Source organism: Zosterops lateralis (genome assembly GCF_965231275.1).
Source record: "Zosterops lateralis genome assembly, chromosome: 1".
Classification (NCBI taxonomy): domain Eukaryota; kingdom Metazoa; phylum Chordata; class Aves; order Passeriformes; family Zosteropidae; genus Zosterops; species Zosterops lateralis.
The window spans coordinates 91,284,030-91,309,757 of NC_139762.1; the positions used below are offsets into that span (position 1 = coordinate 91,284,030).

General features: G+C 38.5%; 1 protein-coding gene across 1 annotated transcript in view; it reads left to right on the forward strand.

Annotated features, from left to right (window-relative positions):
- The window catches only part of TMEFF1 (transmembrane protein with EGF like and two follistatin like domains 1), a gene marked incomplete at its 5' end in the record, with an annotated part of 112,626 nt that overhangs the window by 49,743 nt on the left and 37,155 nt on the right, over positions 1-25,728 (forward strand). The window contains 2 exons of the mRNA XM_083879360.1: positions 17,800-17,909; positions 21,874-22,003. Of these exons, the coding sequence (XP_083735486.1) occupies positions 17,800-17,909; positions 21,874-22,003 (240 nt within the window). The remainder of the gene's footprint in view (positions 1-17,799; positions 17,910-21,873; positions 22,004-25,728) is intronic.

Below are 25,728 nucleotides of genomic sequence, written 5' to 3' on the forward strand. Positions count from 1 at the left end.
GAAGGAACGAATCCCCAGTGTTCGCAGTAAACACTCAGGGAAAGAAGCTGTTTCGTTTTTGTGGCATTTTTGTCTTTTCTGAAAGCTCATTCTTTCTCTTTGTTCATGGACTATCAGCCATTGTATTTGTGGACAGTGCCTTCCACATGACTGACTGTGGTAGTGTGCATTAAATAATGATTTTGAAAATCTTAATAGTATAGTCTGTGGTTTCCCCTTTGCTTCTGTCATAGTCTTTTCTATTCTCAGTCATGCAGAACCTACAAGAGGGATCCTTGACCGAAGGATTTAGGATCTAAAATAATCTGAACTATAGCAACCAGGTATAAAACTGATATGCATTTCCATTTTCTCTTTCCATGACGTGTTGAATTCCCTGGGAATTTTTGGAGGGTTAAATCATCTGAATTTTCACTCAGATGACAGGGCAGAAGCATTCATGACAGCTGCTGCAGCCATGAACCTCTGGTTATCTGTACTGGGGGGCTGGTTAGAAAGTGCTGGGAGATTCTCTTGTGCCCTGTGTTCACATTTTCTTCTTAAGCAGCTGAGACATGTTTAAGGCATGTCTCAACTGCTCAGAAGCAGAAGCTGAGAGAGTTTATATTAAATGTAGATCTCACTCACATAAAAAAAAGCACTGTTTAATTTTTATCATAGAAAATATGTAGTAGAAAGCGATTGCTAAAAGATGCTAACAGTATATTAATAAAATAGTTAAAATATGAATAATACAATTAAAAAGTTGTAATACTGAATGAGCATCATTCAAAGAATCCTCTTCAAATGCCATTTAAAAAAGCTAGGGCCCAAGATCTTTAAGATTCTTTAAGAGAGATTTGAATGTCAGACATGGGAAGCGTAAATACCATAATGGTGAGGAAAGGCTGCAGTAAGTACAACATTCAGGTACTCTGAAAGAGAAGAAATTCTCCCATCTTGAGTGCAGCACTATTTTTATATCTGTAATTTGTAATATATTGTACAGTTCTTTGCTTTCAGATACCACTGAGGAGTTAGATCTCAAATGAAGATACTGGGAAGAGGAAGGGAAATGTTACATTTATTTTTAATAACCTATCTAAAGAGTTGTTTGAACCATATATAATAGGTTAGTAAAGGGCTCAAGAGACAGATTCAGAGAATGTCACCATCTTGCTACACTGATAAAGTAATTTGTGCTTGACTGGGGCAAGAAAATTTGTTTCAGTTCTGTAAGACATAAAATACAAACATAAATTTTACCCATGCATGTAGAAAATATGCTCTATTTGCAGTCAGTTCTTCCAAAGACAGATATACTGATCCACCATTGCCTGTAAGTTTAAGAATATATGAAGTAGAGTCTTGTTGTGTAATTGCATTTTCATATAATTGCTTTCTTGCTTCAGGTTTGCTACTGTCTTTATTGTCTACATTTGTTTATAACAAGAATTAGTCCCCTAGTTGGGTTAAAACTGTGAGGTAGTTACTATAAATATAGTGTACAACCAGTATAATCCTTTTTATGGTATTTCTTACTTATTTTCTTTAAAATTGTTAGAATTGCATTTTCATATTTTAAATTGCTTTTTTGCAATACCTACCCCAGTCCAGTTTCTTCTCCAAAGTATTTGCTGCCAATGTGTTCCAAACCTAAGTTCCAAGATGGAAGCTTATCCCAAGTTACTATAAAAATTAGGATAGGTGAAAAATCTAAGAAAAGAAAGATAAGAGGTGGACAAAGAAAGAGTGAAGCTGGGATCATTCAGAGATAAAATAGAATCAAATTTCCCAACCGACCATAGTAGGTTTGAAATGGCTGATGGTTTCTACACAATGCTTCTCAAATATGAACTTTTCAGCCCATTTTGTTTTCAGCTTGTATTTTAATACTAGCATTGAATTATGGATCCTTTCAACCATCTTTATTAGGCCAGTTCATGTTTATATCAGTGAAAATGGGAATTTGTGAAAGGTGAGTTTTTTCTTTGTATCCAAAAATAGGGAAGATGCACAGAGCCTTACAATAGGGTTGGAAACAGAGAGGATGAGTGAATTGTGCTGATCACTAAGCCTTACAGTCTTGCCTAATTTTAAAGACCCTTTCCATTTGCTGAAGGATGCTGTCCAGCTGAGCAATGCAAGATGACTGAGGTTAATATGGGAAGAAGAAATTTTTAGGATAAGGGGAGAAAGCACATTTCTTTGGAGCCACCTGGGGTTTCACAGTTCCTGAGCTATTTAGAAGTGGTAGAGTTCAGTCCCATGTTCCCTGTGTGCTGAAGGAGTGATTCCAGGGCAGCTTTGGTTCATGTGCTCAGCATAGGAGCCACTTGTTCTCCTCACAAAGCCATGGCGCAGGCAGCTACAGTGCAAAGCCTTGGAAGCCAGCAGCAGGGTTTTGCATAAGGGTATCAATAAGTGTCATATGATGGCATTCGGCGCAAAGTGTTTGGTTTTCTTGTTAGTGTGTTGAGTAATGGCTGTTTGGCTGTTTCCAAAAGCTGCATGAGCTGTGAGGAAAGGCATGAAGTTCTAAATGCAGGAAAAAGTGTAAAATCGCATGGCACCAGCAAAAAGTTTCATAAAAGACTCATGCTGTTCTAAACAGCAAGTGCTTCTAGCCCACTCTTTTTCCCCAAACCTTCTGAAAGTACCCAGCTGTGAGAGCTTTTAATGACAGTCTAAAGCCTAAATTTAGAATAAAGATGTTAAATTTATGATTTGGAATCAGTTTTAAAAAGACAACATGGCCAGTAAACAATGCTGAAAACTCTTATTATGAGGGGCAGCTAAGAGAAGCTACTGAACCTCTCCTAGAAGTTTTTCTTCTTGTTTATTGTTAATGCCTGGCATCCTTTATCTGACTCTTGGCACCGCTTTTCATTATCTATTCTTTTTGTGGTTTGATCTAACTGAATTAATATTTACCTTGCCTTTGAAATTTGTGTTCATCTGTTTTAAAGTCCTGTGGACATCTTAGGTATTACAAAATACATATTAATAATATTTTTGAAGTACTGCAGTGACACAATAGCAGATTTATATGTTTGATATCTTAATGTTTCAGACAGCTTCATGTAGACAGAATGTTTTTCCACAGCCACCAAATCATCAAGAGATTTGCCCCAAACCAGTTTTTGTGGGAAACGTGTGCACTGTGGCATAAATATAATAAGACTAGAAAGGGACTACATAATTACCCATCAGTATCCAGTATGATCTCTTTAGAAAAACTACTAAAATGTACTTAGGAAGTACTAAAAATTGGCTAAATTTCCATGACATTTCTCTGTAGTAATCCTAAGGATAAAAGGATATGGAAATGTGACTTCTCTAATAATAGTTTATGTGATATTTTTAGTATTCTAAAGGTATGTCAGCTACGTCTTCAAATTTCAAGGAGCATTCTGGAAAAAAACCCTGTTCTGCACAGTGGATCTTACAAATGTCTGGGTTGTGTGCATGAGGCTGAGCTCAGGTGCAGACATGGTGTTTGGGAATTAAACACTTTTAGAGTGTCTCTGGTGCCATTTCACATTGGAGAAGGGCGCTCTTTCAGCCTAATCATGGGGCCCTCTCAGCCAGACTCCTTTAAAGGTGTTCATTCAATGCACCCACAGGCCCCAAGCATATTTCGTAGAGCATTGTGCAGAATGAAGAAGAGGCATGAAAGAGGTGGCTCATAGACTGCAAATATCCCTTAGAAAGCCTGAGTCTTTTATCTGTCAGGAGAAACAGTGAATTCTATTTTTTTTTAAAGTTTAATATTGATAAGTGTGACTGGCCTTTGAAGTAGCTATTGAGTCAATACATGGCTTTGTTCTTCTCCCCACTTCATATAGCAAAAATAGGAACAGGAGTGATCATTTTAATAATGCATGGGGGATTATAATGATATATACAATTAAAATTCAGTATTAGAATATACAGTTAAACAGAATACTTCTTTCAGTGTTCATCTTCACTATTGATTAAACGAGCTACTGACGTGCACATTTTAGCATCAGGACCTGCCATACTCATCTCAGATCCAATGCATTGTGTGTTTTCCCATCCAGGAATGTACAATGTCATAGCTCAGGTCCATTTTTATACTTTTCTACACTCTTTTAGGCTGTGATTTAGAATTACATAGAAGCAGTAGAGTCAATGTTCATGTAAGCATGAATAAAATGTTTCCAGTTCTGTATTTAGAATTTCGTAACATTTTTATATGAAGGTCAGACCCTAAAAATATGATTTCCTACCTGAAGACAGTCCCATTTTTAATAGGTTTCAAAGGAGCTTTCAAAGAGTTTACCATAATATTTAAAGATAAAGATACACCTGCTCTAACTACTGATTGAAGAGCTAGTTCAGATGCAGGTGGTAAAAAACATTGTGTTCTCCTTGTTGATCCTGTTTCAAGTAGCAAGTAAGTAAACCTCAGCAGATTTTAGTTTTGGGAGTATCCCAAAGTAACTGGAAGTTTTTGCAAAGTACTACCCTGCTATGTCACAAGCTGAGTAATAGCAGGACATAATGCCATTTAAGAAGTGATTCCTGATTCTCTTCAATATTTTAGACATTCCAGTGCTTATCAGCTGCCAATAAGTAGTCGTTGGAAAGCATATGGCATCTGTTGCACACCAGACCATGCATTTTGGTACCAGGGAAATTACAAAACTAAGGGAGGAGCCTGGACATAAAAGCCTCTTTTTCCCACCTATAGCAGATGGTCAGATTTCTAATTTAAAATTTTGTTGGAGTTCTGGCATACTGCCATCTGACTCCACAGCTGCAACAGTGCAATAACTCTGTCACCTCTCTTAGAAAATGTTTCTTGAGAGTAAATTTAATGCCTAGCGAAGTGTTGAATTTACAGCTGCTGGGAGCAGAATATAATATGTAAGAGATGGCCATGAGGCCCCACTGATTTCCCTCACCTGGTTACAAGTAAGGTTGTGTTTATATGAAACTGTTGTGAACAGCATTTGGGAATTGGAGGGAAGATGTTTCCAGTTATTTGTTTTCACAGGCCTTTCAGTAATCCTGTGTACAAAGAATCGATCAGCAGTGTCAGTGGAGTTCTTGCCCAAAGAGCTTGGCTGAGGTTATGGAAAACATTCATAATCATTATTATTGCAAGAAGACTGTTTTCTGAAAGTTTTTTTTTTTTTTTTGCCTCAGCTCTGTTAACATTGCAAATGCTGGTGCAGGTGGGCAGTGGTAGTGCTGAATCCCTCACCAAGTGTTCAACCTACCCCATCCCCTCATTGCCTCAGCTGAAGATGGTGGCTCACCCCTGCAGAGCTGCCAGAACAGTTTCCAGAAGTAGCACTGAAAAGCTATTTGTGACATGGGAAATGCTTTGCTGATTTTTTCTGGGGAGGGCAAGGCAGACTCTTCCAGATAGAAAATGGGTGTCAGGCACTACTAACTTGAATTAAATTTGAAATTTGGTTCTGGAATTAAGACTTTCCTATCCTGTGACCACAACCTGTCAAGTCTGATTTGTAGTCTCTCTAGTGTGGAGGTTATGCAGACATTAAATTTACTTTTTCTTCGGAAGCTTGTGTATAAGTTTGGCTGGCTCTTCCACTTTTACAAAGTTAGAAATAAAACTTCTGACAGGTTTTCAGTTTTCAGATCTTGCTAGAAGTTCAAAACCTTTGTTACCCCCATCACCTTCTGATGACAGGTGATGTGCTGACATTTTTGGAAGTTGTCAGTTGGATATTCTAGATACAGCAGGTTTCCCCCCATGTTCAGTCAGCCTTGAGTTACACTCATAGTTGAGCCTTGCAGGAGTGATTTCTCTTACAATTTATGCAAGGAATGGATCGGCTCCTGAAAATCTCAGTTGACTGGAAAGACAGAGGGTGTGAGACGAGGTGCCTCCAGTAGAAAACTGGTCCTGAGTGCACAGGGACACCACCTGCTTTGTTAGAAGAGACCATATAGGTTGGAGCTGCCAGCATAGGTCCTTTTCCTCACACCCTTGCAAAGGCAGTGTCTTTTCTGAAAAATACTATTTGTATTTGATTAAAGCCAAAATTTACCCTCTTCTTTGCCCTCTGCCCCACCCTCCCTACGGCAAAGCACATCCCAAAAGCTTGTTCAGGCTCCTCCATATTTTCATGTGTTGCTGCACAAGAGCCAAGCACCTACAGTGCTATGTTCCTGAACAAACAAGAGTTTTTCCCAGTGGGACTATGAGACACATTTCTGGTTTGCATTAGGCTCTATCACAGCAGCACAGTTTGAATTCTGAGCAGTGATTATCAGCTATTTGAATACAGCAAATGAGTCCTGCAAGCTGCATTAATACATCAACATAACTCTTTAGTTAGCATTAGTAGCCTTAGCATGTTAGTATTCATTTTTTTTTCTCTCATTTTTTAAATTCATCAACATATACTGCCTAATTTTTTTTTTTTTTTTTTTTTTTTTTTTTTTTTTTTTTTTTCTCCATTTTTGGTTATCACAATGATTTTCTAGCTGTGTTGTTGAAAATATTTCTATTAAAGGAAAGCTGGTGAGAGTGAGAAAAGATAACCTTGTAGCAAAACAATTGGACAGGGACAAGCTCTGTTGTGGCATCCTGCCTTGGCCTTGTATTGCTGCCTTGGATAAATCTTTCCCTCTATATATACTTTTCTTCCTCATTCACATCACTGAAAGGGAAATGATATTATCTAATTTTTATCTCAATTTGTATGGCTTCTGTGCTTATGCTGTAAGTAATGGGCTGCTTCTACCCGTGCCTTTCAGAAGGGAGATGTGATCTTCACTGCAGCCTCTAGGTATTTCACATAGCTGCTAATGATAGTAACTGGGAGCAATGAGTAATATCTAAAATTTAAGCTATTTGAAGTCACATTATAGATTTCTGCTATCAAATGGTCTTGCAGACAGCAGCATTTTCCCTGTAGAGAGTGAATAATTAAGATTAATTCATTATCTGACAACTTTTTCTGAGAGATTTTCTGCTGCTTTTAAGGGAAAGTTTCAAATCTGGGAAATAAACAGCGCTTTAAAAAAAATCTCCTCCCTGTAATTCTACACATTTTTAACCAATAGATGGAAGCCTAAGTCAAGTAAATTATTTTCTGCATAAAAATCAGATCCTAAAAAAAATTCCTTGTGTCCTTGATCCTACAAGCACTTAAGGACATTCTTTGTCTTGCACATGATCAGTTCCATTTAGCTTATTTAGACACCACAAATGCTCAAGGTTAAGTCTCTGTACAGGCATTTATAGGATTGGAGCCTCAGATTATGTATGCCTAATGGCAAAACACCATTTTGAATAGACTTCTTCCTCATTGAACACCATTTTGTAGGAAATAGTATTTTTCTAGAAATTCACCAAAAGGCACCCGCTTTTCTTGGGTTTGTAGCTGAGAAATGCAAGGACTTTCCATTCCAGAGAGTTTTCTTCTTCTGTTTTTTTTATCTCTAAAAGAAAAATGTTGTGATAAATGGAAAAATAGAAGGGAAGGAGTAGTAGCATAGGAGCCAACAGTGAACATTGAAAATATTTTTTACTGAAAATATGGGGTTTGAATGCAAGTATATGTATTTATTTCTCATTTTTTAAATATTTCTCCTTTTTCCCCCCAAGAAACATACAGATTTTGGCAGTCATATATAATGTGTGTAATATGCAGAGCATGTGTAATAACGTGAGTTGTGCAGTATGATCTATGTCAGCGTTGTGTTGGTTCATCCATGAAAACCTAGCAGTTCCTTCTAAGTGCTTTCCATTGTACTAGGGAGATATTTTATTTTTAAAAAGTCATTATTGAATTTATGTTAGTTTTTGAAATAATGGCTCCCAGAAGGTCACCTTATCCCTACATGACAACCTGGGGGGCTGTTCCACAGCTGTGAATACAGTTTCTGTGGAGCTTTCAAGGACCAAGACTCAGCTGCTCTTTAAACATCTCTCTGACACTGAAACCACAAGAAGAATAAGGGAAAGGGAAAGTGAGGAGGTTAATGAGTAATTACAGCTGGCTTTGATTTTCCCCCAAAATACTTTAAAGATTAAAGTGAAGTAGAACAAACAAGAAGCCAAATCACTTCCATAGCTTTGCTTAGAGGAAAGTGTCAATCCACATAGAGAGCTCAGTTCTTTTCATGGTAGGACTCAAAATTGTCATGACCTTGAGAGTGGAGAAAATATATGGGCTTTGTGGCAAATGGACATAGTTCTGATGTGATCAGGTTTCTGCTGACTTCAGCCCTTGTTTCAACAATGACAAAACCCCTCGTGATCAGGCCCTTTAAACACTTTCCTTACTATTGCTCACAGATTTGAGGGCTCCTCCCTCTCACTGCACCCTGGAGCTCTGCAGGCAGTGATCAGATGATTGACATGGTTATAGAAAGGCTGCATCTCCTTGGCATCATAGCACTGCTCACACCAGGGCTTGCTTCTCTTCTGCTGTAGAAAAAAATAAAGTGAGGGGCAGAAACCAGAAGGAGCTCAGGAATTAGCACCAGGGTAAGGTAGAGCCATCAGCCATCCATCCACCACCTGTATGCAGATATTGTAATTCTGGAGACCCGACAGAACATGACACCTATATTCTGGCTCTTAATCTGGCAAGCTGGTCCCTGGACTCTAAACTCTTTGACTTTTGTGCGAGGAATGGGATCAGAATTTGACCAATATTATTTTCCAATTTAGAAATCGACTTGGGTTACAGATGTTAACTGCAGATCAAAGAAGAAATTCCCTGCAATGTTCATGGGAAATGATCAGTTGCTTTAGTGTTCATTTCTACTAATTTTTTACTTGGCTTCAGGTTCTTTGGGAGTATAAATGAGGGCACTGTTGTTTCAATGTCTGAACAGCTTGCCACTCCTCTACAGGCTTAGGGAATTGGAAGGTTCCCTAACAGTCAGATTTACTTCATGAACAGGACTGAAGAGTTCACCTTGGTTTGTAATTGGCATAGAAAGATTTCTTCAGGACAAGGATTCATGGGCCAAAGCTATAGCTTCCATGGGAGCACTGTGCTTGTTTGGTGTATTCTTATATGGGCAATGACGCTGGAGAGCCAGAGAAACTCCCCAGCTTGGGAGGCAGGGGAGAGGAGATGCAGAAGACCCTTAGCAAATTGCTTAAAAATGTTTTGGATATTTGACGATCTACTCTGCAAACTGAGAGACAGAGGAAGAAAGCAAAGAAACATTAAGGGAACAAGGACAAATAGCATTTTTCCACTGACTGTAATTGCATATGCTGTACAACTGTCAAGACTTAACAGTATAATTTACCCAAATGAAAAATTTCCTAAGAGTTCCATTAGTTGTCAAAGGCTGGTGAAGTGTAAGGGCACTATTTTTAAAGTTAACCTACCAAAATAAATCAATTTATATAGGCATTAGCATTCAGCAGCATGAGTTTTCCAGTATCTTGAAAGCCCAATGTGTTTACAAGATCCAAGTCTAAATTTCTGAGTCTCAGTATGGCAAGGACCATGACAGTGCCATGAGTGGAAAAGAGTCAATAAGAGCCACTTATTTGCATGTGTTTGTGAAAAGAAACACATCACATACATTTGTGTTCTTGTTGCATGAGCCTTGTCCCAGTGCCATGGTTTTAATCCCAGCTGGAGATCAAGCATTATGCAGCCACTCCTTAACCCCCTCTCTATTTCCTCCCAAGCCCTGGTGGAATGTGGAGGAGAATCAAAGTAAAACTTACATGATGAGATCACAACAGTTTAATAATTGAAATGAAAGTAAAATACAGTAATAATGGTAAATAATAATGATAATAAAAAGGGAAAAAAACAAGTGATGCACAATGCAATTGCTCACCACCCATTGACTGATGCCAGACCTCCCTTCCTGAACCCAGATCAGCTGCCCTTCCAGATAACTCCCCCCATGTTATATACTGGGCATGATGTTTTATGAAGTGGAATATCCCTTTGGTCAGTTTGGGTCACCTGTCCCAAGCTGTGCTCCCACAGTTTCTTTTGTGTACCTCCTCACTGGTAGGGCATGAGACAAGGAAAAAAATGTCCTCAACTTGGGATAAACATGAAAAAACCGCAAAACATCAAGTATTATCAACACCATTTTCATTCTGAATCCAAAACAGCACTGTAACAGCTACTGAGAAGAAATTAACTGTACTCTAGCTGAAACCAGGGCATGCCCTGAATTCATCCAACTGGCAGTGGAGACATTGGACATTAGACTTCCTTTCTCCAAGCAGCCACTGATTTTCCATTATCTTGTAGGAAGATCAGTGTCCCAGGCCTCTCCTGCTGTCAGATTTGGTTGAAATTGCTCAGTGAGTGCAAAAGTTATAGGAACAAACCAACCTGTCTGGAAAGTTGCAGCTCCTGCACAGCCTTGGTTTCCTTAGAGACTGAAGATTGATAATATATGTTTTAATCAATCTTGCTGTAAATATGCTATAGGAGCGTGTTCCTTTTCTAATACTTCATTTTAATTTTATGTAAAAATATGCAATGACATGCTTACTTTTTTATAATAGCCTTGCATAATCATAGTCAATAAATTTTTGTAGTAAGACATATTCTGCTTTGTAAGCAAGTTTTGAAGTCAGTGTCCTGGATAGCTGCTGACAGAGAAGCACACCAGACCCAGGTCCTGAAGGCCAGATTGCTGTACTGCCTGACCTTGATACAAAAGTGTTTATGAGAGAGAAAATAATTCCAGGTACCCAACACATCTATCCCTATCTCCAACCTACTACACAGGTTGTGGATTTGTACCATTTGATTACATATTCTTCTCTAAATTATATAGAATTTCTGAAATACCGTCAAAGATTTTAATATAAGAAAGAAATGCATTAACTTTCTCTGCAAGTGCTTTTTTTTTCCCTTGATGGAAACAGAAATGTACCACCGGCTGCACCCGGTGTTTTGATGGAGCTGTCATACAAACATTCGTCGCTATGGCACTTTCCCTTACTTTTTTCACACTGAATAGAGTTAGTCTCAGGCACACAACCAATGTGAATATTGCAGTGTGGGAGACTCTCAGGTTCAAAGCCAGTGTTGTTACCTTACTGTGTGAGTGCTAGTTGTTAAAAATTGCTGTGGTTTCCTATTGTGTACAAGAATACTAATTGCTTCAGCAGCATGTGTGCATTCAGTTTTCCTCTGTTCAAAAAGGAGACTATGGTGATTTGAAATGTAAAGGTATAATCATCCTAGATAAATTGGACAGCACTTAAGCAATCAAAAGCTAATGCAGTCTTGTAAAAGTAGTTTTAGGGAAATATTTCAAGCTTTATTCACTCAGATAGCACTTTCAAGAGCCAAAGTACGGCTTTATTTTTTCTTTCTGCACAATTGAGCATTAAATATTGCACTGAGACACAGCAAAACAGGTTTTGCTATTCTCTAATACTGCCTAAGATTGTTTTCAAAACAGCAGATTGGCCATCAGCCACATAAGACATCCATCAATTGACCAATTAAAAAATGTGAGAGTATTTGCATGCTGTTAGATTACAGTTGTCTATGTTTTTTTAGGGTAAATTAATTTTAATAATTTTGTTTCTTCTTTTTTTTTTAATATAACCTCTTGGCTGTCTCAATGAATTATTTTCTTTTAATTCAAGTCTGAAAGAAAATTATACCATATAACATTAAGAAAAGGACATTTAAATGACTTTTAATTGGCTTAATTATTTAAAGCTTACATTTGTTTTAGATTTTCTTGTGTTGCATTTTCATTTTTCTCTTCTCTGATTGCCTTTATTTAAAAATTCTTTATGTTGTTCTTCTCTTTCAACTCTCCACATTTTTAATTCTTATAATTTTTTTTTGCTTAACTGTCACCTCAAATCAGTGGCAACAACCATCTTCAAAGGGGATATGCAGTGTCTGAAGGGCATCCGTCTTCTCCCTGAATTATTTCCCAGTAGTTTGTCTTATTGTCTGTCTTCTTTTCTGAAAAGCATAATTTTTCATTTGAACAAGATAGCATGACCTATTCTGTCTTGCTTTGCCTTGTTTGACACAAGCAAGTATTACTTATTTGGACAAGTAATTGCTAATTTTTTCTGAGGGTGTTGTCTGCTCTCTTTTTCTTCACCCATAACCTATGACAATTTCTGAGAAAAAAATCAGCAAACATAAACTCTACAATGCAAATTACTGTGATTTACATAATCCATAACTGCTGAAACATGAGGACAATAAAATGCTCTGGAAAACAGAATGCAGAGGTTTTTTATTAGTTACCAAATAAATGGTAATCTCAGGTTTTGTCCATGATACACCCTTGCTTGGGAAAGTCGTGGTTCTGATGTTTTAGAGAACAAACAATATTTTGTTCTCTTACTGATGAAGCAAGAAAAGCCACTTGCTCCTTTGGCTGCAGGGCTAAACCAAGCAATGTCCCAAGGCGGGCAAAAGGATGGGGAAGGGTCAGAGGTCTAGGCAGGAAGCCACACGAGGAATGGCCGAGGTCACTTCGTGTGTTCAGCCTGAGGAAGAGGAGACTGAGGAGAGACCTCCTCGTGGTCTGCAGCTTCCTCACAAGGGAAAGCAGATGGGCAGGCACTGATCTCTTCTCTCTAGTGACAGTGACAGGACCTGATGGAAAGGCATGAAGCTGTGTCAGGAGAGGCTTAGGTATTTTAAAGGTATTTTTTCCTAATATATACCTTTCCTAGATATTAGGAAGTTCCCAAAATTATTCTTTCTGTTCAGAGCCTGAGTGAAACAGCTCTGTAAGCCTTTGCATGACTTCCTGCAGGAACAGTTGTTCTGGATGTAATTTGCAAAGCTGTGGGATGGAGCTGAGATTGTAGATTAAGACATCTAAATGTAAATGTTTATGTATAAATGTGTGCATGTGAGCTAAGTGTCTGAACCAGTGTCAGAGTCACTGTAAGTGATGGAAATCTGAAGTGACTGAAGCCACTACCAGATGGGATGCTCGTATGTCTGCAAGGGATTGGTAGGATTTACAGGAGAATTGTGCAGTTTTGTTCTGAGCTGGCAGTAGGAGGTGAGCAGAGGTATTCCAGGGACATCCAAAATACTTCCCTGGATAATCTTTTTGCAGTGCCACTCAAACTCACCTGGCTGAAGTGGGCAGGCTGTCCATGGGAAGCATGGAATCAGAGGCCTGGCTCTGAGTATCTTCGTTGTTGTATGGCAAAGGTTGTGACTGGCAGGTAAAGATTTATTCAAGAGTTTGATTTAAGACTCTGGTTATTACTGTATTTGTCTTGTGAGCAGCTCAGCTTTATAATTCCTGTTATAAGAGAAAGGGAGGGTTTGGGTGTTTTTTTCCCCTATTAAATTCTCCATTCATTTATAAATAATTTGGCAAAACCAGATAAAAAGCCAGTGATTCACCCAAGCCAATCCAGGGTCATAAGACTGACTGCCAAAACTGAGCTGGTTGTAGGTTTTCTGTTCTTCAGGTTTTGCCTTCTTTGACTCTGTTTTGTGGTCTTGAGAGCTCATCCAGTCATAACATCAGTATTTCCAGTAGACTTTGTGTGCTCTAACATATCCTTGCACTACCTAATTTCTCCTGAGCCTTTTTCCAAGCCAATGTTGACTCAACACAATATTCTTATGACTTTGGGGGTTCAATTAAGCTGTTCTATTACAGGCTTTTTACAAACTCTCCCAGGTCTGTCCATGTGTATGTGTCTATATATGACCTCCATGAGAGGTCATACATCCTAATTAAAACTTGGCTTCACAGAGATCAAACTGTTTCGGGGACAGAAAAGCCTTGCCTTTTTCCTCTAATGCCAGTGGTGGAAATTGCTTCCCCTTTTTTGCCAAACACATAGGTCAAGAGCAAAAGGCAGCAAGGGGTCCTGACACCTCTACTGTTCGGGATCTTACTCATAGAAAGAGAAAACAGATAGACAGGCAGGCAGAGAGAGTTTTTTCTGCAATATTCACATGCTCACTTTCATGTGGGAATGGCATTTTCTGGTTTCCTTATATCCATTCATCATTACTATGTACTATTGCCAACCCCAGGAGAAACATGAGTTGTGAAAAAGCAAAGCAAACAGATTTGTCCATCTTAGATTTTACTTTATTCTTGAGGTATCCAGATGGAAACAACATGTTTGATGTACTTAAAGCTACAAATTTGATTTCATCTTCAGGTTCAGCATTTTGACACATGTAATTTACCTTATAATAAGAGCCTCGGAGCAATGAATTTTGAGGTCGCAGGCAAAAAGCCAATCTACAGCTGCTTGTATCGAGCTGTATTTCACATTCTCTGAAAGGAGTCAAAATGCAGAAGGCTTTCCTCATTTTTAGTGATGTAACAAATTTTCACAAAGTGAATTCTTTTCAACAGAGGAAAAAAAGACAAACCCAGAAGACCTTACTACGGGTCTTTGCAAACTGCTCTGTGGCAGTCAGGCCTCACGCAACCATGAAGTGTATTGGCTGAACAGATACTAGCAAATCATTTTTAATACCTCATTTCAGGTCTTTAGAGATTAATTTTATCATAAATTTGGAAGCCTGATTTAATTGCGCTAATTATATTTTCTCTTGGGAATTGATGGATTACCACCTAGCATATTCTCACTGTGTGTAATGAATCACACTGAGGCTTTCTCTTATTTATACCTGCTGAAAGCCAAGGAAATGAGTTACAAAAGGCATTAAAGGAACATGCAAGAGACTACCCTAAACAATTTGCTACATATTCTTGCTCCTCTCTTATGATGATGATTCCGTTCTTCTGGAAATAATTGCAGAAACTCCATTTTAATTCTCTGTCTGTGGGGAATTCACTGAAAAGAGAGCACATTTCAGACATGCAAGACATCTACAGTTCCTCCTCACATCACTCTATTAACATCCATCAACTCATCCACATGTATTCATTTTTGAACGGAATGCTGTGGGTGCGGAAGTAATTATAGCCACCACACTCCCCAGCACTTGTGATTCCATCAGATGTAATCATGCACATGTTTGGCACCTGATTTTGCTGCTGCTGGAATTTGCCACTGAATGGAATAAGGGATTAGCTGACATCCTGTCACAGAATAAAGTTCATCTGTCATGTTCAAGTGCCAATCACCAGGATATCTTGTCTTTTGTAAAACTTTGGAAAAGCATGTTTTCTCCTGGTCGCAGCATGACCTTTCCTGCTCAGTGTTCATTTAATGCCATAAATTTTATAATCAGTATTTATCATTTATGTGGAAAAAAAACAGTCCATGCCTAAAATGAAGTAACCATTAAAAGCACAGTGTGCTTTCTATCCTCTTAATTCTTCCTGTGCAATCGAAAAGAAACCCAAATGTCTTTTTTTCTTGGGGTGAGAGAGGTTCACAAGGTCTAATTCTGCACCCCCATTTTCATATAATTTGTTATAGTTTTGTTCTGAAATCTTTCCCTTTCTCTCTGGCTTTTGCAGACAGAGCAACAGCTAAGCTATGAACAACTACATCTTGAGTTCAGTCTTGATGCTGAACTCTTATCTGGCCTCTCTTTCTGAGCCCACCACATCCTTCCCCTCTGCAAAAAAGTGAGGTCCCTTGCCCACCACTGTGGTGAAGGGGCTCCTTTCTGGATGTTTGTGTGCCCTCTCCACGCTGGAGGAACAGCAATATTGAGGAAAAGTCAGCACTACACTGCTTAGGCAGTTGGACATTGTGTAAACTCCCAGAAGTTCAAGCAGAAGTTGAGCTGTCAGGGGGTTTCTTCTGCTGCTTGGGAGCACAGGGTAGGATGTTGCAAAGCACTGAGTCCAGCATGCTCAGCTGAGAGTTGAGCAGGGGGGACCAACATCTCATTATTTTCCTGACCTGATGAAAACAGTATTTTGAAAGCAGTGCCTGCTGTAATTTGACTGTATGGTTTTTCCTTTTCAGAATTGCATTTTCTCAAATGTGGTATCGCTAAAGGTGGACCTTTCTTTCAGAAATGGCAATCATTTCCTCTTAATTAATTTTGATAGTTTGTTCATCTTTGTGGAACAGATCTTTATGAAGAGAAAGAAGGGCACATTTCCTTCAGGAGCGAGTTATGAACACATTAAATTGAAAAGCTGCGATGTTCTGTCACATTAGCTTGGTCCCTACAACGCAGCAGTCACGCTTGATGAGCGGCGACATTAAGAATAACATTAGAGAACACAGGCACGGGGTTGTGATGGCAACCAGGATACCTATCTACCCATTGTTACAGACATTGCCCTCCTCATTTATGCCTTTGGGAGTGATGGACATAGAGAGGGAAAAGAATCAATATGTTTCTCAATTTTTTCTTATGGCTGACAAAAAAATATGTGGATTATAACTGGACTTTCCATTGAGCTGTAATCCTGTAACTTCAGTGTCATGAAAAAAATACATTATTATGGTATGTTAAATACAGAAGCATGTGGCCGAAGTGGTAAAATTTATTACAGTAATTATTGTTTGTTTGTTTATTTATTTATTTATATAAACTATATGTGTGGGCGTATAATGTTACATAAACACACAGGAGCAGTTTTCCAGGGTGTCTATCACTGTCAAACTAAAGTGCTGATGCTGCTGTGAGGAGGAGGCTGATTGCCTATTTAAGACTCTAAGTGGCAGTGAGGATTATTTTCTTCTGCTTTTGACCTACCTTTCCCCATTTCTGAATGGCTGGTGTTCAGTTCTTTCTTTAAGCCAGTTTTCTGGATAGGGCTTGCTTATTAAAAGTCAGAGACATTATTTTAAATCGCACCACTGTCAGTGAATCTCTTTAGTGAATCATGCTTGCTATAGAGTCCTGAACGTTTCTGGCTTGAACCGTAGCACAGATATCTTTGAATGATATCCTCTGATTTCACTGCACAATTAACAGTGTCGGGCCCTTGGTGTTATTTTCACCTTTTCATTGGAATCAATAGTACCAGCACTGTTCGCACACAGCCTGATGAGGTCACATTTAGGTGGACACTGACCACTTCCATTATCCTACTTGTGCTTTCTTTTGCTCTCTTTCTTATATATAATTCAAATAAAAAAACTTATTTCAAAAGAATATATTTATTCTCTTTTAAAACTAGCCTTGGACTGTGATGTTCAAAAAGAGCTTGAAGCTACTTAGGTGACCTCTGTGCTGGAGCTAGTGCCTATGTAGTTGATGAGTAAAGCCCCTTGGTTTCCCTCTTGCCAGCTGTGCCTGTGCTGCAAACTTACAGTGACAGGAGTTGCCACTTGTGCTCCATATTTTTATGAACAGAGCTAAGACACAGATTTCTGGTTCATTACTCTGGCTCCTACGGTGCAAGCAAATTATAATAGTTTAAACACAGTTGGGTTTATTTTTTGTCTGAAGGATAGCAATATGGCCATGGCAGAGACTGGAAAACCAGGCAGAAAAATTCTGGTGGTTCAGCTTTTCTACTTCCTCAGGATCTTTGTAGAGAGTAAAGCAAAAAGAGGTAGCAGGTGAGAAACATGGGCTACAACCTGTGTGAATCTCCTGACTCCTACTAGAAACAACTTCTGTGGAGAAGGGTTTTATACTGTGGTGTCCCCATCAGGGGAAACACTGAGGAGAATTTGGGTAGTATAAACACATGCTTTCTCTGTATCTGTTTATGTAGTGAATCAACATTTAGCCCCAACCACTCTCCCAGCCAGGCAAAGCTGCCTCTGGGGAGCAGGACCTGCCCCTGGAGAGGAGCCCATACAGGGCAGCCTGGGGAACAGCTCTGGAATTTTTCCTTTAATTTCTATACATGAGTAAGACAGCAGGGGTGCTTAGAGGGTTTAAGAACAAGGCAGTCCTCAAAGTAACTCATCTCACAATTTCTTTTCTGTCTCATTTTCCTATTTTTCTGCAGAGTTAAATGTAAGGGAATCTGACGTAAGAGTGTGTGATGAATCGTCCTGTAAATATGGAGGAGTGTGCAAGGAAGAGGGTGATGGCGTGAAATGTGCGTGTCAGTTCCAGGTAAGGGCTGCTCACCTTTTTGTTTGCCATTTCTAACAAATCTTTCAGGTGCACTGAAGTATTTGTAGAGTCATTGCTTCAAAAATTCCTCTCAGCAACAGGCTTATGGACTCTTACCATAAGCTCCTTTTTCATTGGCACTGATTGGATCAGATAACAGCAGGGTCACCAGTGATCATAAAGGTTATGAATTAGAACAGTTAATTAGTCCTGCTGAGGAAAAAAAATATAAAAATGTCTTCTGAAGTTTTAAAAACAAGTAAATAGGTTCAAATTTTTGTCAGTTTTTGAGTGTTTAGTTTACAGTTTTTGTAACTATCATGGCAATTCTTCTCTCCTTCTGCCACCAACATTTTAGAGAAAAAGCAATACAGCAGTTCTTTCTTTTGACAAGTTTATAGCCAGGACAAATGTATGAAATATTATGTACAAGACTCACAGTAAAACTGGAAGAGATGGCAGTGTTATCAGCAAACCCTGGAGTGGGCTGTCTTTCAGTGTTTTAAAAATAATTGTGTTCTGTTTCCAATAAATAATAAATCAAGAGGAACCAGAATAGCAATGTGTATATAATCTTACACTGGTTTGGAGTTCTAGTGTTTCAGAGCTGGTTTTTGATAGTGTGTTCACCTGTGCTGGGGACATTGTTCTATTTCATATGAGACATTTCATATGAGAAGAGGCTTTATGATCTGTCTCAGTCTGTCGGTAACAGTTATTTATGCAAAATAGTAAAATCAAAACTCAGTAATGATTAAAAAAAGAAAAAAAAAAAAAAGAATGAAAATAAATACAACCCTAGAATAACCAAAGGTTTAATTTATTTTCTGTAGGTGGTAAATTTTGTGACTTCCTAATAACCAGGTCTTGAAGACATAAAAAAGAAGAACTAGTCCATGTGATAAACTGTTACTTTTTTTACAAAAGTATTGTTTTTAAATTACTTGCATGTTTACTTGTACTTCTTGAAAAAATTATTTTACACTCTTAGAAAAGAAGTCTGTGAGTGAGGAGAAGATACTGTATTTTTCAGACATAGCAGGCTGAAAATCTTCTTGTAATTCTCAAACTTAATTGAGCTTGCTCAATTAAGTGCAACTAGCAGCACCAAAATTCCCAGGCAACACACAGCCAGCCTGTTAGGTTCTTCACATGCAAGACTATTTGAGAGCTAGCTATTTTTTTCTGATATTGTAAAGTTTTAAAAGGAAAATAGACACATTTGTGTACAGTGGTTCCGCTGAAGAGGCGCTGAAAGGAAGATGTGGGAATATCAGCCTGTTCTTCCAGAAGAGTTTTTTCTATTCATCACAGAGCTGGATAACTGTGCCACTAGTCCCATCCAGCAAGGCATTTTTTAATGTTGTTAAAACTGTACTAAAAATGTACCCTAACAAGAGAGTTGCAAAATTAAATTGATCCAGGTTGTGGTCAGGTGAGATGTTCCTGCTGGAGGGGAAATCACAGAATCCATGAATATGCTGAGTTGAAAGGGACCCACAAGGGTCATTGAGTTCCTGACCCTGCACAGGACACCTCAAGAGTCACACCATGTGCCTGAGAGCACTGTCGGAATGCATCTTGAACTCTGTCAAGTTGGTGCTGTGACCCCTTCCCTGGGGAGCCTGTTCCAGTGTCCAGCCCTCTGGGTGAAGAATCTTTTCCTGATATCCAACCTAAACGTCCCCTGACACAACTTCAGGCCATTCCCTCAGGTCCTGTCACTGGTGACCACAGAGAAGAGATCAGTGCCTGCCCCTCCTCTTCCCCTCACAAGGAAGTTGGGACTGCAGTGACGTCTGCATGACAGAGGAACGTTTTGGGAAGCAGAGGGGCACAACTAATCACAGCCACTCCTAAGCTAAGGACGAGACTGGCACAAACTTTCTTCAGATTAGGGAAAATGGATGACAAATTTTAGTGCTGTTTGAAACAGCTATAATATCATGGCAACAAGGGCTCTTCAGGATAAAAGGTCTTTTGCTATATTTTAGATGAGTTTTGTAAAACCTAAATGAAAAAAATCAACACCTAGTGAGTTTGTTATGAACCGGGGGGGAGGTAAGATGGGTGAGGTGGGTGAGGAAAAAGAGGCATCATGGGGCTCTTTTCTAATCTCAGTAAGAAAGGCTTGACAACAAATCAGGTTAATAAGGTAAGTGCTTTAATAGGACAGAATAGGGAAAGGAGCAAAGTGACAGTGAGCAAATCTTACAACCCATTCACATATTGGAAACTCTGAAATCACATAGCACTTAGATGGATTTTCCCATGGCACACTGTGCCGAGCAGATCCTGCGCATAAAGAGATGCTCCCCCTTTTGGCCATTTGAGGCATTAGAGGACTTCCTCACAAGAAAACAACTTTACTCCTAAAGGGTGCTCGCAGGAGAACTTTGGGCTGTACTGTATCAAATCACCAAAGGCTTACCAAACTGTAAAAAAGGAATGCCTTTACTTTTCAGTTTCTATCCTCAGGGCAGAACCTGCAAATTTAACATCACAAAAAGACTTAAGGAGAATTGAGAATTATCTATTGAACAGAGAATTACCTATTGGAAAGTATTGCTCCCCTCAGGAGTTGCCTGTTAATTACTCTCTAGAAATGACTGTTCAGCATGGCATGTGACAGGACTAATGGCTCTGGTTGAATGTCTAAGAGATACTCACTATGGGAAAGTATTACAAAACGGTTAGTAATAATTTTCAGAGCTTGCAGCTTGATTTATTTCTGTCTGTACCTGCTTAGTTCATACTCAGTTGGTCATCTATGGCAGGATGACAAAGGATTGGAGGGTAATACCCTTCAAAATTATGTTTTAAGATTTCAGTATTTTGACCTTTATGTATGTCAAAGGACAAAGAAACTGTTGTGGGAGAGACTCTCATTTGGAATTTGGAGAAGAAACTCTTGAATTTTTAAATCATTTTAGCTTAACTAATGTTATTTCTACAGGCACTGTCACAGGTTGAACTATACCAGTTTAATCATAAACTTTGTGTGGTTAAGAAATTTGGTAGCTAGTCTGTATTTCATCATTGCTTCTTGGTTTTTATTTTTGGTTGAGTTCTTTTTACACTGGGGTGTTGAAATGCAAAAGTTGTCTGACATTACAGTTACCACTGCATCCCCAAACAGGGCAATATCTCCTTTTCCATTCTGTGAAACGGGGTTTGGATCTCCAGCAGGAAGTCGTGCAGCATTCTCAGATATTGGGCAATTTGGTGGTCCCAGCATCTTAATGCACATTATGTGCACAAGGTGTTTATTATCCATTTCTGTTCAAATATAAGAAAACAGCAAAAGGCAGGTAGCTTCTCCAAAAGCTCTTCTGAATGATAAGTTTTCCTTTCTTCCTTTCTTTCTTTATATTTGTACCAAATTCTACTAAATTTAAGATTTAAATTTTTCAGTGTAGTAATAGAAAAGCATTATTACAGTTGTTGACCAAGTAAAAGACTCATGATATTCTTGAATGAGAATGGTGATTGTTTCCACCTGCTTTGTAAGACTATTCTGACCAAAAAGGTCAGAAAATCTCCCCTTAAGCACAGTTGTCCTTAAATTCTCCTTTGCTCAGTTTTATCCCCCTGAGCCTAGTCATACTTTTTGTATTATCTTGAAGAAGTTTTCTCCTTCCTCAGTGTTTATCCTTCAAATACTTCTAGATGCCTGGCATATTCCCTCTAGCCAGTACAAAGTCCCACCATAGTTATTTTGTGCTTTTAATCTTTCCTTCTGAATTCCTATGTTCAGTCCATGTGGAGTTAGACTATTATTTCAGTGATCCTAGAGGAATACATATGATGATACTGAAAAACTAATACATTTCAAATAATTCTTTAGCAAATGGGGTTATAAGATGCTGTTAATAACACAACTGTCTTCCTGTATATTAATATGCAGTTGAGATTAATCACTTGATTTCTGTATGACCGAGTTATTTTATAATTTCTTTTCCAGTGTCACACAAACTATATTCCAGTTTGTGGATCAAATGGAGACACTTACCAAAATGAATGCTTCCTCAGGAGAGCTGCTTGCAAGCACCAGAAAGAGATAACAATGGTATCAAGAGGACCTTGTTATTCTGGTATGTAAAACATCACTTTGTGTCACTAATGAATGATGTTTTATGGTTAGCTCTAGTTTTGCCCTTAATTCCAGCAATTAAAATTTTTGTGCTTTTCATAGAATGAAATAATGTGGAAAGCCTGAATTCTCTGTAGGAATGGAACCTTTTCCTAGACAAGAAATCTGATATATCTTCTGGTATACTGCTAGATTAATAAATAAACATTATAAGTTGAAATACTTTATCTGAGAAAATAGATTATTAATGCTTCTGTAGTGTTTATAGAGGACCCTTGATATCCATCAAAAGGCTTTCAACAAATTTGGAGCAAACTCCAAAGACGTTTCTTTAGGACTTTTATTTCTTAGGTATACAGAATTAGTGTGTCATCCAACAAGTGACACTGATCGCCGTGACTGCCACTGTACTGTATCCAAGGCATCATCTTTAACTTTGGGTCATTACATTGAAGATATGCATAACTTACAAAATCATACTAGCTCACATTTCTAATGAACTTGCCTTTTTTGTTTTTCCACACATTTAAAGCATAAACTTTCCACATTTCAAATACATGGGACAGGTTTTCACTGTCTTGAATATTACAACATGCTCTTAGACAGAGAAACTGTAACCACCAGAGGTGTTCTAAACCTCTGGGTAGATTCAATGCTGGTGAGACCAGACACATGGCTGGCTTTCTCAGAATGAAATTAAATTACTCATTAGTGCCAACTGCAATCTTTGGTACATAAATAATACACAAAAATATTAAGCTATGGGACATCCCTCATCTTTGGATGCAGAATGGTTGCTCAGATTAATCTAAACGAGGTTATATCTATATGGCAGCCAAAAGTGCGACTGTGGGTCAGATGCACACTCCTTACTAATTTTATGTTGATTAATTGCAATGACAATTTAGGCTTGCCAGGCCTGGAGCTCACTGGTAGCTACAAAATCTTATCTGGAAATTAGGGTAAATGCAAATTCAGGGTACCTAGTCCAAGTCCTCACTGCTGCCAGTCCCAGTTACCTCATTTAAATGCAGCATGTTTCACACCAGCTGCTCTAAGGCCTTTGACTGCACCGCAGACCTATCCTGAGGTATGGCTCACGTTTACTAAGGTCCGAAACAATCTGTGTTGTTGGTCCTAATACTGAAGGAAGCCTGTGTTTTGTGCGCAGTTCAGAAGTATAATCCCAGCATCCCTCAGGCAGATGACTGAATCTACTGTCTTTCCCAATCTCCCACCTGTAAATTATCTCCAGATGCTGCAGAAATAGGAAAAAAATGCAATCTAGTTTTGGAAGGCTCACATATTACTCTAACAACACCCAAGAAATATGAAGGTTTGAACTGAAGATGTATAAGTAAATAATATTTTTTAATTTCATGTGCAAGTCATTTTAAGAAATGGACACATAGCATAAAAGTTTCTATCACTGAAACAAAATTCTATGATAATGTTTTAGGAACAACAGAAAGTGTTTGTTTATATATGCATTCTACTCTACTAAGAAAAAGAAATTTCAAAATGAAAAATCAATTCTTCTCAGCCTCAGGTTGCTGGCAGCTAATTACTACATTATTCAGCTAGTACGGGAATTTTCTTCAACCTTCCTCTCCTTCTCTTTAAGTCCTACATAAAACCCAGGAAATGCAGCATAATTTTAGCTCTTAGTGTAACAGATCAAGAAATGTGCTGAAACACAATATTCCAGAAAGTACTGAAAACACATTTGTGAAACAGAGGTTCTGATTCAGGCTCCATACTGCACCTACACTGTAAAGTGCCGCAACAGAGCTGCAGTCGAATGGTACCTGCTGCTCCCTGAGTGTCTGGTGTGCTTGGGATGGCATGAAAATATTGGATGATAAAAGCCATCATCCAGAACCTCTCCATGCCCTGCCAAGACAGTGACATATTTGTGTTCTTGATCTGTTACACATATAATGGAGAGTCAGATACTCCAATTAAAAGATGTTTTGTAGACGTCCATTAATTTTCACTGCTTGCTTTGAATTTGCTATTAAAATGCTTTGTTGTAGGGCATCATTGAGAGATGAGTACAGATTCACTGGTTTCCTATCAGAGGTCTTTTTTTTTCAAAGCAAAGCTTCATCCTGATGGGATGCACCCAAGACAATAGGATGAAATTCCTCCTTACTGTTGGAACAACTGTTTAATATTTAAAGTATATCAGACTTCTGAACCTCATACAAGAATAAAATACTTCCCAATTGCTAAAGATTGATACCTTCTGTAGCTATGGCACTAGAACAGGCTACACTGAGTGATTTAGTCACTAAATCATTATTCTGTTTCTTGGCAGGTAATATTTTGATTAAAATTTTACAGACATAGGTGATTTGCAACGTATTTATTTATCTCCTTTGTCGAAAGGCTGTCAGAGTTTCAATATTCTAAAATAAGCAATGTTTTAAAAAGAGTCAATTATAACTGCTTTAGAAATAAACAAAATGCAAGTTTTGACATTAAAAATGGTTGCTTAGAGAAATGAAAGAGAATGTATGGCTGAAATTTTGGGTCTGCATATACAGGTTTTAATATTGATTTTGACTGCTGCCAGATTTATATTATATGCACATGAAAATGTAACCACACAATGATGTAGTACTTGATTATACTTGCAGTTTCTCAATGTACTGTATACATTTGGAAGCCACAGTCCATTGCTTTCTGTTGGGATTTCTAAATAAATAAAAAAAAAAAAAGAAAAAAAAAGAAAAAAGGAGAGTAAAGCTATTTGCAGAACTAGAAACAAACACAGGAATTATTCTCTTAGGAGTGGCTTATGGAAGGGTCTGCTTGCTTAATTTGTCAGTGAACTGTTTGCCCTCCTGTTTGTACTTAGCAGTTTGGAGCTGTTGCCCTAAATGAGTTAGAGATGGGTTCAATTTTCATGCTACTTTGAGTTAAAAGCCATCTCTCCTGAATGAGAGAGGCTGCAAGCGTTTTTGGTTTTGGGGAGTTTTTTCTGCCTCTGCACCAAAGCAGACCCACAGTACAGAATTGGCTCCTGTTCAGAAAGAACAAAAAGGAGATTCTGACTGTAGCTGAGTGCTTACAGCATTCAGATGCTGTGTCTGATCCAAGTCCTTCTTTGTGTATTTTATCCAGGAACTCCTTATGGATAAAAGCAGCTCACAGCAGAAGCCTGTATATTTGTGTATTAGCATATTTTTATAGAGTCATGGAATAGTTTCACTTGGAAGGCATTTTAAAGATAATCCAGTTCCCACCTCACGGCCCTGGATAGAAATATCTTCCACTAGACCAAGTTGCTCAGAGCTCCATCCAGCCTAGCCTTGAAGGAAAAGCCACTTATTTGGAAAAGGGTGGTTTAAGTAAAGGTAGAGGTCAATCACTCCTCCTCTAATTACTGACCAGTGTCTGAGGGAATGCTGTTTATGCCCAGCATCTTCACTTCTTTGAGCATCTTTCTTGACAGATCTTGGTACATGGAGGCAACTTTTGAAAGCCCTGAATTGATTATGGGCCTGAAAAGAGCAGGGATGCTTGTCCAAGTAAGCTGGAAAAAAAAAATGCTACTCTTTTAACCAGCAGCTGCCTGGGAAAATCTAGCCAAGGCTCGGGAAAAGAAAAAAAGCAGGAACACCAGCTTAGTTTAGCATGGTTACCCTGGAGACAAGAGTCCTAGCATAGCTCCCAGGGAAAAGTTGAAAATGATACAGTGTTATAGAGGATGACACTTTT